Source organism: Eumetopias jubatus, unplaced genomic scaffold, assembly GCF_037043125.1.
Source record: "Eumetopias jubatus isolate StellerSeaLion01/CBP00866 unplaced genomic scaffold, mEumJub1_p1.0 scaffold_8, whole genome shotgun sequence".
In the NCBI taxonomy this organism is placed as follows: domain Eukaryota; kingdom Metazoa; phylum Chordata; class Mammalia; order Carnivora; family Otariidae; genus Eumetopias; species Eumetopias jubatus.
This window is the reverse complement of record NW_028274814.1, coordinates 119,786,927-119,801,510: the sequence shown is the minus strand read 5'-3', so window position 1 is coordinate 119,801,510 and position 14,584 is coordinate 119,786,927. Positions and strand designations below refer to the sequence as shown.

The 14,584-nt window shown below is 39.7% G+C and overlaps 1 protein-coding gene across 5 annotated transcripts in view; it reads right to left on the bottom strand.

Annotated features, from left to right (window-relative positions):
• APAF1 (apoptotic peptidase activating factor 1) overlaps window positions 1–14,584 on the bottom strand; it is a 91,006-nt gene that overhangs the window by 75,130 nt on the left and 1,292 nt on the right. For 2 of the 5 annotated variants that reach the window (XM_028121600.2, XM_028121598.2), the window contains exons 2-5: window positions 13,005–13,136; window positions 12,551–12,729; window positions 12,164–12,356; window positions 11,319–11,516 (exon numbers count right to left, since the gene is read on the bottom strand). In XM_028121600.2, the coding sequence (XP_027977401.1) occupies window positions 11,319–11,516; window positions 12,164–12,356; window positions 12,551–12,688 (529 nt within the window). In that variant the 5' untranslated portion in view covers window positions 12,689–12,729; window positions 13,005–13,136. The other 3 variants (XM_088025298.1, XM_088025300.1, XM_028121599.2) reach the window with 3 other exon arrangements.

Sequence of the window (14,584 nt, the reverse complement as noted above, 5' to 3'; positions counted from 1 at the left end):
CCTGCTCAGTGGGGAGTCTGCTTCTCCCTCTCCCTTTGCCCACCCCCATGCTCGCTCTCTCCCTCTCTCTCAAATAAATAAAATCTTTAAAAAAAGAAATAGAACGAGGGGCGCCTGGGTGGCTCAGTCGTTGAGCGTCTGCCTTCGGCTCAGGTCATGATCCCGGGGTCCTGGGATCAGGCCCTGCATCGGGCTTCCTGCTCCACGGGAGGCCTGCTTCTCCCTCTCCCACTCCCCCTGCTTGCGTTCCCTCTCTCACTGTTTCTCTCTGTCAAATGAATAAATAAAATCTTAAAAAAAAAAAAAAGAAAGAAATAGAATAACCCTATGATCCAGCATGGCACTACTGGGTATTAACCCAAAGAATACAAAAACAGTAATTCAAAGGGATACATGCACACCTAGTTTATAGCAGCATTATTTACAACAGCCAAGATATGGAAGCAGCCCAAGTGTCTACTGATTAACGAATGGATAAAGATGTGGTATATATACACAATGGAATATTATTCAGCCATAAAAAAGAAATCTTATCATTTGCAATGACATGGATGGAGCTAGAGAATATAACACTAAGCGAAATAAATCAGAGAAAGAAAAATACCATAGGATTTCATGCATACGTGGAATTTAAGAAACAAAACAAATAAGCAAAGGGAAAAAAAAAAGCGAGACTAACCAAGAAACTGACTCTTAACTACAGAAAACAAACTGATGATTACCAGAGGGGAGGGGGAGAGGGGGATGAGTTAAATAGGTAATGGGGATTCAGGAGTGCACTTGTCCTGAATGAAGTATGGACTTATTGAATCGCTCTATTGTACACCTGAAACTAATATAACCCTATAAAAAATAAAGTCACACAACGAAAAAAAGTAAATAAAAAGATAAGTGTGGGGGTGCCTGGGTGGCTCAGTAAGCTAAGCATCTGCTTTCGGCTCAGGTCATGATCTCAGGGTCCTGGGATCGAGCCCTGCATCGGAATCCCCTCTGCTCAGCGGGGAGTCTGCTTCTCCCTCTCCCTCTACCCCTGCTCATGTGCTCTTTCTCTCGCTCACTCTGACTCTCAAATAAATAAAATCTTAGGGGCACCTGGGTGGCTCAGTCATTAAGCGTCTGCCTTCGGCTCAGGTCATGATACCCGGGTCCTGGGATCAAGCCCCACATCCGGCTCCCTGCTCAGCGGGAAGCCTGCTTCTCCCTCTCCCGCTCCCCCTGCTTGTGTTCTCTCTGACAAATAAATAAATAAAATCTTTAAAAAAAAAAAAAAACCTAGGCCTGAGCCTAAGAGGAGGCTGATGAGAAAAACAGTTAGGATATTATGGAATCAAGGGGTAAGTCTTGATAGGTGAGAAAACTATAGTAGTGAACTTAAATAGAATAGATGGAGATGGGCAAAGAGTAGAACAGACTGTTTTAACATTGAGATTTCAAAAGTGGTATCATTTCTGGTATTGAGAAGGACAAGGGTCCAGTCTGTGATCAGGAAGTATATGGATAAAGGGAAGTAAAGAAAATGGTTATATAGACATCACGAAACTGAGAGGCCAAGGTTTTGGATGACTCATCCACAGAAATATGGATATCTTACTAAGAGTGTCAACAGAAGAACTTAAATTTATAACTAAGAACTTCAATCAACAATGAATGAGAGCAATACCATAACTCGGAAAGATCAGAGAACTCAACCTCAAAGGACAGACTTTAGCTGGAGAAGGCAGTATTAATGGTCTGGATGTGGCAACAGAAAAGCATGGACAACATCCACCATTTCCTTGTGCGGAAATATGTGGGATGTAAAGGAAAAAAAGTTGCCATACCACGGAGCTACGGAGAATGTGGTATCCTCTGAGAACTGTCCAATTTCAGATAAGGAAGGAGATAAACGTTCCAAGAACAGGTTGATAAGATAGAAAAGTACCTTGATCATAGAGAGGGAATCTAGAGGGTAAGACAGAAAAGCTTGGGAATGAGAGGAGGAAACCTAGATCAGAACTGACAATGTACTGAGTACTAATTGCATAAGAATCTAAAAAATAACAAATGACCAGGAAACAGAGAACTCTGGAGGAACAAAGGTAAAGATAGTGCTGTGAAGCACGGTTTGATTATCACTGAAAGCTTCTGGAAGTTCCCTTAGATTTCCTTTAGTGTAAGTCAACATTTATGAAACAGTAAATCCCTTAGGTTTCCCTTAGTGTTATACCTGTGTTCTTTGTGTGCACAGGTTTGTAAATGCAAAGGAAAAAAGCTTGGAAAAATTCACTCTAAACTGTTAACCTCTGTTGGATTTAGAATTTAGGAGAAAAGGAAGAAAGGCAGGTGAAAAGAATTTTTACTTCTTTCTAAATGAAAATACTACATTTGTAATTTTTTTAAGATTTTATTTTTAAGTAATCTCTACACCCAATGTGGGGCTTGAATTTACATCCCCAAGTTCAAGAGCTGCATGCTCTACAGACTGAGCAGTCAAGGCACCCCTACTTTTGTGATATTTAAAACAAATTTTAAACTACCTGTTGCTCCTAAGATTTTATGGGGTTTTTTTAATGTGTCCATTCTATTTAAAATTTCTTAAAAAATCTGGGGCGCTTGGGTGGCTCAGTCATCAAATGTCTGCCGCCAGCTCAGGTCATGATCCCAGAGTCCTGGGATTGAGCCCTGTATTGCGCTCCCTGCTCGGCGGGAAGCCTGCTTCTCCCTCTCCCACTCCCCCTGCTTGTTGTTCCTGCTCTAGCTGTGTCTCTCTCTGTCAAATAAATAAAATCTTTAAAAAAATAAAATAAAATTTCTTAAAAATCAGGGCACATGGGTGGCTCAGTCAGTTAAGTGTCTGAATCTTGATCTCAGCTCAGGTCTTGATCTCAGAGTCAGGAGTTCAAGCCCCACGTTGGGCTCCATGCTGGGCATGGAGCCTACTTAAAAAAAATGTATCTTGCAAATCATCCCAGAGTTAAAGACAAGGGAAAGAAAGTACCTGATGTACCAAGCTAGTGAATTCTTCAGATTTAAATTTATGTACCTATTACCTAGACCAAAGGTCTCTTTCTCCTAAAAACAAATACCATATGATTTCACTTAAATGTAGAATCTAAAACACAAATAAGCAAAAAAAAAAAAAGGCAGAAACAGACCCATAAATACAAAGAACAAACTGATGGTTGCTAGAATGAGGGTAATGAGGGGGAATGGGCATAATGGGTGAAGGGGAGTGGGAGGTACAGACTTCCAGTTATGGAATGAATAAGTCAAGGGGATGAAAGGTACAGCATAGGGAATATATGGAATGGTACTATAATGGTACTGTATGGTAACAGATGATAGCTATACTTGTGGTGAGCACAGCATAACATGTACAGTTCTCAAATCACTATGTTGTATACCTGTAACTAATGTAACATTGTGTCAACTATACTTAAATTAAAAACAAAATTAATAAAAAATAAAGGAAAAAAATAATAAAAAGAAAGGCACAATATGTTCAAAAGCAAAAAAAAAAAAAATCTCTCCTAAATTTAAAACTAAAAAATTAGGGCATTAGAAACACGCAAGGGGCACCTGGCTGGCTCAGTCATTAGAGCATGCAACTCTTGATCTCAGGGTCATGAGTTCAAGTCCCACATTGGGTGTAGAGTTTACTTTAAGAAAAAAAAAAAACGTATGCAAGAAAAAATAAAACACTGCTAGCTTTACAATGAAAGATAGAGACCAAATGACCAACTGATCTGCAAATCTCCTACTGTCAAGTATGATAGTTAAATACTGACGTATTAATTCCACATTTCAGAAAGAATGTAAACATCTTGACTATGGGCACAAGAGGGAGCAATTTAGCCTTGAATGAGGCTTGTATCTGTAATTCATTCAGAGAAACTTATTCACAGAAAAACTACCTTTAATCAAAGAAAATTAACCCCATTCTACTTTCACATGTGACTTATCCTGGTAGCAATTAAAAATCTAATAGAATCTGAGGCGCCTGGGTGGCTCAGTTGGTTAACCGTCTGCCTTCAGCTCAGGTCATGATCCCAGGGTCCTGGGACTGGCTCAGGTCACGATCCCAGAGTCCTAGGATCCAGCCCCCATCAGACTCCCTGCTCAGTGGGGAGTCTGCTTCTCCCTCTGCCTCCCTCAGCTTGTGCTTATGTTCTTTCTTTCTCTCTCTCTTTCTCAAATAAATAAATATTTAAAAAAAAAAAAAAGAGGGCGCCTGGGTGTCTCAGTTGGTTAAGCGACTGCCTTCAGCTCAGGTCATGATCCTGGAGTCCCGGGATCGGGTCCCGCATCGGGCTCCCTGCTCGGCAGGGAGTCTGCTTCTCCCTCTGACCCTCTCCCCTCTCATGCTCTCTCTCTATCTCATTCTCTCTCTCAAATAAATAAATAAAATCTTTAAAAATAAATAAATAAATAAATAAATAAAATTAAAAAAAAAAGAAAAAAATCTTGGGAAGGACAGAACAGGTAGACAGCCTCTGAAGAAAGCTTCCAAGCTTCAAAAACAGCACATAAAGACAACAGTGTCAATGGTTTAAAATATGTGAACTCTTCACAATTTCCCTACCCCCCCAAAAAATAAAGGGTTGAACGTTCAAAAGGAAATTGGCTAACTTAAAAATGTACAGGCATAAATACTTAAGAACTTAATATTCTTTAATTTTTACCAAACACCACCCCCAGATAACAAAAATTCTATAGGAACTACAATTTTAATGAAGTTTGTAAACTTTATAGTTATCTACACTTTCAAAACAAAAAGGTTTTATACTAAAATCAAATTGCAAAAATCCTGTATTTTAAAATAGAAGTAAAAGTCCAGAGATTAAAATTTATCTTTAGAAAAGTATCTACTTGGAGCACCTGGGTGGCTTAGTTAAGCGTCTGCCTTCAGCTCAGGTCATGATCCCAGGGTTCTGGAATCAGGCTCCACATAGGGCTCTCCGCTCAGCGTCAGGGAGGCTATTTCTCCCTCCCCATCTGCCTACAGGCCCCCTGCCTGTGTACTCTCTCTGACAAATAAATAAAATCAATCTTTAAAAAAAAAAGTATCTACTCTTGAACTAGTAGATATATTAAAGCAGATTCCAAAAACATTAATGAATATGAATGGTAAGACTATAATAGGGCTACTTAAGCAAAATTCAAGAAGCACAAATCAGAAGACACAAAAATGTGTTAATTTAACTATACTGGAATTAAAGATTTGTTAAAGACATCCAGGATAAAGTTAATACAGATAAATAAAAAGAAGATATTTATATAGTCTAAAACCAACAAGACCTAGTATCTAGAATATAAAAGAAACTCCTAAAAAGCAATGAGAAAAAGATGGAAATCTCAATGGAAAAACAGACAAATGATACAAATTTTATTAAAAAGGGAAACCCAAAAAGCTAAAAAGCTTATGAATAGTCAAACTCAACTTATCAGAGAAATGCAAATTAAAAGATACCACTTTACACTTGCTGGCCTGGCAAAAATTATAAAGCTAGATACCTAGTGTCAGTAAGGAAGTGAGGACACAGGAGCCCTCATACATTACTGTTGGAAATGTACAGATTGGAGAGCAAATTTGATATTAGCATTTCCTATAATTTAGTGATTCTGCTCCTAGATACATAAACTCTCTAGGGCGCCTGGGTGGCTCAGATGGTTAAGCGTCTGCCTTCGGCTCAGGTCATGATCCCAGGGTCCTGGGATCGAGTCCCGCATCGGGCTCCCTGCTCCTTGGGAGCTTGCTTCTCCCTCTGCTCTCTCTCTCTCTCTCTCTCTCTCTCTCTCTCTCTCTCTCCCCCCACCTCTGTCGCTCATGAATAAATAAATAAAATCTTTTTAAAAAATAAATAAATAAATAAACTCTCACTTCTGTAAAAGTTCAACCCAGCTTTGCCGGGGCAGCAAAGAGTTGGAGACAATCTATATATCTATTAGCTAGGGGAATGAACAATAAAATGTGCTGGATGCACCCCATGTAGGGCAGCAATCAGGTATAACAAATAAGATATACAGCCAGCAAGGATAAATCTTAAAAATAACATGAAGATATGGACTCTGAGAAACAAACTGAGGGTTTTAGAGGGGAGGGGGGTGGGGGGATGGGTTAGCCCGGTGATGGGGTGATGGGTATTAAGGAGGGCACGTATTGAATGGAGCACTGGGTGTTATACGCAAACAATGAATCATGGAACACCACATCAAAAACTACAAAAAAAAAAAGTCAAGAGAGATAGGAAATAGAATAACACTATAACTTTTATGCAAATTTACACTATCTGCCTACAAACAACAAACATTTTACAAGAAAACATACATTACACATACACTTACAAAGAATACACATTAAACATATTGGAAGGGGGTGGCTCAGTTGGTTAAGCGCCTGCCTTTAGCTTGGGTCACGATCCCAGGGTCCTGGGATCAAGTCCCTCACTGGGGTCCCTGATCAGCTGAGAGCCTGCTTCTCCCTCTCCCCCTATTTGTGCTCTCCCTCTCTGTCAAATAAATAAATAAAATCTTTATAAATAAATAAATAAATAAATAAATAACTTGGAAGGATCACCTATGGGGAAGTGTAATATTGTGATCAATATATTTGGTCTTCATCCCTGTTTCTGGCACACAGCTATAAACCCTTTGTAATTTCTTAAATAAGAGCCATAGGGGCACCTTTTATAATATTTAGTTTTGTTCCTAGTTCCTGAAATAGTTCTGGAGCTATAAAAGTGAAATTATTCAGGTAACAAGCCCCTTTTAACCACACCTGAGCTTGTTAATGAAGTTACTTTTAGAAAGCCTCCATATAAGCTAAGGATGGGGGCTGTTGCCCGAGGAACCAACCATATAAATGGTTGGAACTTTCAGCTCCACACCGCAGATCTCTCAGACCTCTGGGGCGGGAAGAGAGGCTAGAGATTAAACTCAATCACCAATGATCAGTTGTGTCTCTGTAATGAAGCCTCCCAAAACCGGGGTATAGAGAGCTTCTAGGTTGAAGGTGTGGAGAGAATGGTATACTAGAGAGGGCATGGAAGCTCTGCACCCCTTCCCGTTTACTTTGCTTTTTTTTTTTCTTTTAAGATTTTATTTATTTAGGGCGCCTGGGTGGCTCAGTTGGTTAAGCGACTGCCTTCAGCTCAGGTCATGATCCTGGAGTCCAGGGATCGAGTCCCGCATCGGGCTCCCTGCTCAGCAGGGAGTCTGCTTCTCCCTCTGACCCTCCCCCCTCTCATGTGCTCTCTCTCTCTCTATCTCATTCTCTCTCTCAAATAAATAAATAAATAAATCTTTAAAAAAAAAAGATTTTCTTTATTTATTTGACAGACAGAGACATAGCTATAGAGGGAACACAAGCAGGGGGAGTGGGAGAGGGAGAAGCAGGCTTCCCACCGAGCAGGGAGCCCAATGTGGGGCTCTATCGCAGGACCCTGGGACCATGACCTGAGCCGAAGGCAGATGCTTAACAACTGAGCCACCCAGGCGCCCCATTTACTTTGCTTTATGCATCTCTTCCATCTGGCTGTTCCTGAGTTATATCCTTTTATTTTTTTTTTTTTTAAGATTTTATTTATTTATTTGACAGAGAGAGACACAGCGAGAGCAGGAACACAAGCAGGGGGAGAGGGAGAAGCAGGCTTCCAGCCAAGCAGGGAGCCCAATGCGGGGCTCGATCCCAAGACCCTGGGATCATGACCTGAGCCGAAGGCAGACGCTTAACGACCAAGCCACCCAGGCGCCCCGAGTTATATCCTTTTATAATAAACCAGTAATGTCATAATGTTTTCCTGAGAAAGCTGCTCTAGCAAATTAATCAAATCCAAGAACAGGGAACCTCCAATCTATAGCCATTTGGTCAGATGCACAGGTAACCTGGACTTGTGATTGGTTATCGGAAGGGTGGAAGGGGGGGGGCCGAAGGGCAGTCTTGCAAGACTGAACCCTTAACCTGTGGGCTCTGTCACTATCTCCATGCACATAGTGTCAGAATTGAATTAAATTGCAGGACACCCAGCTGGTCTTGAAGAATTACTGGATGTGTGGAAAATGCACACATCTACTGTCAGAAATGAAGCAGTGTTGTAGTTGTGTAGAGAAGACACAATGGAAGAGTGTGTTTTTCCTTAGAGGAAGGAAAGGAAAATGAGGATGGGAAATCTTTAAAAGGAAACAAACACAGGAAGAAGCTAAAGCTTATAGAGACCCAATACGATACTGGGTGTGAACTAAGGAATGATTAACTCAGTCCTCAGAAGAAGATATCAGGAGGGGAAGAATAAAGGGGAGTAAGTCGGAGGGGGAGACGAACCATGAGAGCCAATGGACTCTGAGAAACAAACTGAGGGTTCTAGAGGGGAGGGGGTGGGGGGATGGGTTAGCCTGGTGATGGGTATCAAAGAGGGCACGTTCTGCGTGGAGCACTGGGTGTTATGCACAAACAATGAATCATGGGACACTACATCAAAAACTAATGATGTAATATATGGTGATTAACAATAAAAAATTTTAAAAAAAGAAGTATATGGGAGATATTAAGCTCACTATGTACTAGACAGTTGCTACTATCTCTGATATCTTGTCAAAACAAAGTGGTTAAAAGTCTATTATGAGACCACAATTTATACAGTATGATTCCTGGGTAATTATTCTGTAAGTTGTTGATCATTTTAACCCCTAAAATTGAAAACTCACCCCAATAATCTAGTGATTTAAACTGAGTTGAGGAGCACACACACTTTTAATCTTTAAATTAGTATGTTATAAATATATTTTTTAAAGGAAGTTCATCGTAATATTAAAAGGAAAATCCATTTCTTCACACTAAAAGAACTTAAACCAGTTTTTACCCTGAAACACCCCTGGTGACCAACTTTGCAGAATAATTGAGTGAGTGAACGAATAAGCATTCAAATGAATCCTTAGCCCTAAGACTTGCATGGAACTGAATCCCACAAAACCTAATGACAAAAGGGAAAAAACAAGAATTTGGGCATATTTCTGACAAAAGTAGGACCAACACTGCTGATAAAGGCTGTGAAGTACAAACTAAAGCCGAGGTGAGTACAACAGATGTGCCCTAACCTCCATCTTTCTAAACCTCTTAAAGACTTCTGACTTATTCCAACATTTTGTAATCTCATCACAAACTCTCTTAACTGCCTATTATGTTTTATAAACAAAAAAGTTATTAACAACTAGAAGTCAGGGACAATTTTTAATTCCCCTTCAAGTCACTAATGAATGGAGGCAACCAAAGACTGCTGCAACTGTGTAACTATTCCCAGTGACTACCCTGGGAACCCACCAGATTCACTAAGGTCAGCAGTACACCTGCCAGATGTCCTAAATCTTCTTCTGCACAGTATGCCCCTCCCCATTCCAGTAACTACCCAATACCTTCCCACCTTCCCACCTCTCCCATCCCTACTAGTGCCCCTGGCAAACTTCTGTTATTCCTCCAAACTGCAGTTAAAATGCCATGTCATTCAGGAAGACTGTCCCGTCCATCTTCTTCCCCCAGAGAGAGAACACTTCCTTCCTTTGCTCTAACTGAACCACATACTTGTTTCTACTGCTCAATTTATCACATATAATTTGTTTACATGTCTGTCTCCCCTCCTCTTTTTTTTAAATGAAGCATGTCCTTTCCAGGGAGAATTTCTTCTTTTTTTTTTTATTTATTTATCTGTCAAAGAGAGAGCAAGCGAGCACGCGTGGGGGGAGGGGCAGAGGAAGAGGCAGTGTCTGTGCTGAGGAAGGAGCCCGCTGTGAGACTCGATCCCGGGACCCTAGGATTATGACCTGAGCTGAAGGCAGATTCCTAACCGACTGAGCCACCCAGCTGTCCCATCTCCCCTACTTGACCGTGAACAAATTTCTTAGATTCACAGACCAGGCCTTCTTTTTTTGCCAAGTTCCATAGTAGGCTCTCAAATATTCACTGAATACATGCATACCTGAAGCAAGAAAAGACAGTCATTAGATGTCGAATGAACCTCTAAAGCCTATCGGCAGGAGTGCCCGGCTGGCTCAATCTGTAGAGCATGGGACTCTTGATCTCAGGGTTGTCAGTTTGAGCCCCATACTGAGCATAGAGATTACTAAATAGATGCCTATCCTCAAAAACCCACTGGTTGCTATAGTCATCTCTCACTTTTTTTCTTTTTCTTGGGGATTACACATAAGATAGACAAGTTACTAAAGATTTTTATTTTTAAAGGTAAGCAACTGACAGAACTAATGACAGAAATGGAATTAATAGTTTAATACAAGATGCCAAATACATGGGAGAATCACTCACTAGGAGAATCATTAATGGCACTGAGTTTCCAGGGCACCTGGGTGGCTCAGTCCTTAAGTGTCTGCCTTCAGCTCAGGTCATGATCCCAGGGTCTGCGGAGGGCCTGCTTCTCCCTCTCCCACCCTCCTGCTTGTGTTCCCTCTCCGGCTGTCTCTCTGTCAAATAAATAAAATCTTTAAAAAAAAAAAGAAAAATGGAACTCCGTTTCCAAAAATCTCCTTCTCTACAGCACTCAGCTAACAGGAGGGTGTTAAGTCTAGTACTTCCTAAAAGGAAGGAATATAAGCTAGACAACCTTTGAAGATCCTTTTTCAACTCTACAATCCCCTCCAATTATTAAGACACAAGGGACTAGCTTCAATCCAGTGATAATAAGTACCATCTGATAATATATGAATTTATTAGCCTGGTTAGCCAAGCCTCCTTGTGACAAGCTAGGTACAAAATAAATTCCAAATTTAATCATGCCTGTGGTAGGTAGAATGAGAATAACAGCCTCTGGAAGATGTTCACTTCCTAATCCACAGAACTTGTAATTATGTTACCTTACATGGCAAAAAGGACTTTGCAGATGTGTGCAATTAAATAAAGGATTTGGGGATGAGATTATCCTGGATCATCCAAGGGCCCCTAGACGAGAGAGGCAAAAAGGTGAGAGTCAGAGAAAGAGATGGGATGACAGAAGCATAGATCAGAAAGAGTGAAAAAGATCTGAAGATGCTATTATGCACCGCCAGCTTGAAAATGGAAGGAACCATGAGTCCAGGAATGCAGGCGGCCTCTAGAAGCTGGAGAATGCAAGAAAAAGGATTTTCCCTAGACCCTCCAAAAGAACTCAGTCCTGATGACACCTCGACTCTAGCCCAGTAAGAACTACTTTGGACTTCTGACTTCCAGAATTGTCCAATGATAAATCTGTGTTGTTATGCCACCAAATTTTTGGTAATTTGCTACAGCAGCAACAGGAAACTAATATCATGCCTAAAGACTATCTCTTTAGGCAGCAACACATGGTAATCAAACTTACCATCTAAGAAAAAATGATCTCGAACAGCTTCTGCAGCTAAAACAGACTTCCCACAACCTGCCATTCCATATATGACGACCCATCCTGGTTCACCATTTAGTGTGGATAGGTTTTGCCGAATTGCATTCACCAGCTTCTTCCTGGTAACAAAAACAACCGGCCTCTGTGGCACTCCACCTTCGCACAGGACTGTCTTTACTGAAATCCAAAACAAAACAAGTATGAATGAATTGAACTTTGAAATGGTTACTCAAGTCATACCATAAAAACCAAAAGAAAGTAAGGCTGAGGCTTTACCCTCAGATCTTCCAAAGGAAGAAAATGTGGCTGGCATACTAACCTCAACATTCTTATTTCTCAGAACATAACAAAATATACTTTTCAAGATGACTACTGACAATGCAAAGCTCCACCTATATCTGCCCTTATACACCCTATTCTTCCCTGACTCTCCAATCTCTTTTTGTCATATTGAAGACTAGAAAGGAGGGTGTAAAGAATATGGAATTCCTTTCAAGAATATGGATTTCTAAAGACTCTTACTCTTTCCTATGCATGAACTCAATAAACACAGAATTGGAAAAGAGCTTAAAGGCCTAAAAACTGTCTTTTTAATCTCTAAAAATGCCCAGTAGACAGCTCACTGGGCAAGAAGAAAATGTACAAGTTAACATAGGTGCAAATAAAAACTTAAATTGGAAAACAGAACTATAATTTTTCTCACTGCATTTTCAGTGAACTAATCATAATCAATCTCTTCAACAGACTCCATTTACAATAAGACAAAACTGCAGCAATGTACCCATTGTGATAGCAATGTGATAGAAGATATCATGGATACAAACCATATGAAGTTATTCCACCAACTGAATCTTTGCCACCATTGGAAGAAGAGATGACAGGAATGCCACTATGGAGAAGGGCAGCAAGATCTTTATACCCTTCATGTATTAAAGCATTGTAGAATGATATGTAGGAATAATTATCTTTTTTAAGTATCATTTTAATTAACAGAGCTGCTCGCTGCTGTTGAGTGGGCTAAAAAATAAATAAATAAGTAGTTTAGTATACTGCAAAGAATATGTTTGCAACATCAATTAGTGGAGACCAGTGCAAGTTCTGAAATAAATATAAGAAAATTTTTTAAACTCAAATAATTACATCAAACATTCTCAAATGAAAATTTGAAAGAAAAAAAATTTTACAGCACAGACTTCCTCAGAGGGCTTTACCTCATTTTTTACTTTTTCCTCCTCCAGTACTGTTAAAACTCCATCATTAATCATACGATCCATGATGTAGGACGTTTTGATGTCCTTTTCCAGGGCTTCTCTATGTTGAAGCAAACAGTTTCGAGCTTTTGGGTCCATCCTCCCTCAAATTTTTTGTTCTCTAAGCTGTCAACCATGAGCTATGGGCAAAATATCACAATATTTGTCAGGGCAATAAAGATATAAAAAGATGTGTAACCTCACTGGTAATCAAGAAATAAGATTTTTTTGCAAAGATTTTTAAAAACGGACAAAACCGTTTGTGAGAAAGTGTGAGAAAATGAGTATTCATATGCACTACTTGAGAAGAGTACAAAAATGGTTACAACTTTTCTGGAAGGCAGTATGATAAGATATAAAAGCATTTAAAGTGAGTATTCTCTCCAACCCAGAAATCCCACTTCTAGAAATTTACCTCAAGGAGACATTCACATATGTATGCAAAAATATCCACAAAAAGAGTCAGGGATGCCTGGGTGGCTCAGTCGGTAGGGCATGTGACTTGATCTCAGGGTCATGAGTTCAAACCCCACACTGGGCATGGAGCCTACTTTGACAAAAAAAAAAAAAAGAGTTAACAGAGAATGTTTAGGTGAGGGAAAAAAAGATCAAAACAAAACAAAACAAAAAAGATGAAAACAACCTAAATGCCCACCTTTCTGAGTATGGATTAAAAAAATTAGAGTATGTATATAAAATAGATTATACAGCCATTTAAAATAAGACACTTCTCCATGTACTGACATGGAAAGATGTTCACTACACACTAAAAAAATTAGAAATATGATCCCACATACAGGACAAAATATGTGTTGGTATCATATAAATACATAGGGAGATGTTAGGAAGTCTATTCAACCTAATATACTTGGGGTTACTTCTAAGTAGCAAGATTTGGGGGTTCCCCCTTTTCTTTTTTGTACTTTTCTATATAGTCTTAATTTTTTCAATATACATATTTTTATAATTTAAAAAACTTTAAGATTTTTATAAACAGCGATCTTACTGAAATCCTAATGTTTAGAAACTTGTTGTCTTTATCTAACATAAGATTAAACACAGCATTGTTCTCACTCAAGGTGTTAGCTCTAGGTCTTCATCTGTAAATACATTTCTCACATGCTTACCCCACTGTTTCGGCTGAGCTGCTAAGTATGACAAAGCAGCAGAAAATACCCACTGGTGTCATTCTTCATATTAAGAGAACACAAAGAGGGACGCCTGGGGGCTCTAAGTCAGTTGAGCATCTGACTTGATTTTGGCTCAGGTCATGATCTCAGGGTTGTTGGATGGAGCCCTACATCAGGCTCCGTGCTGAGCATGGAGCCTGTTTAAGATTCTCTCTCTCCCTCGGGGCACCTGGGTGACCCAGTCGGTTAAGCATCCACCTCAGGTCCTGATCGCAGGGTTGTGATATCCAGTCCTGGGTCAGGCTCCACACTCACGGAGTTTGCTTAAGTTTCTCTCTCCTTCTGTTCCTCCCCCCACACGGTATCTCTCTTTCTCTGTCTCAAATAAAAAAAAATAAATCTTAAAAAAAAAGTTTTCCCTCTCCCTCTGCCCCTCTTTCCCACCTCCCTGATGCTCTCTAAAAAATAAATTAAAAAAATAAAAATAATATTCTTTACAGCATAATACTCTAAGTTTCTACCAGCTTTATTTCAAATACAATGCAAATTTTTCCATGGGTATAAAACCCAGAACCAAATATTTGCAGGTTTTTAAAACATTAACAGAACTCCACCCAATGTAGTACAGTATCTAAACATGTTCAATAATTTATCCATTCAATAAACATTTGAGCCCCTCCTATGTGCCAGGCCCTGAAGTCTACAAAGAAGATTAATCATAACCCTGAAGGAATTCACAATCTAGCGGGAGAGAAAAATTTTAAAGAGGTAATTAGAATGTGATGCCGTCAGTGCAAAAATACAGATAAGCACAAATAATTTAGAGTGCACAAAAGAGGACGGATAACCATTAAGTTTCAACAAT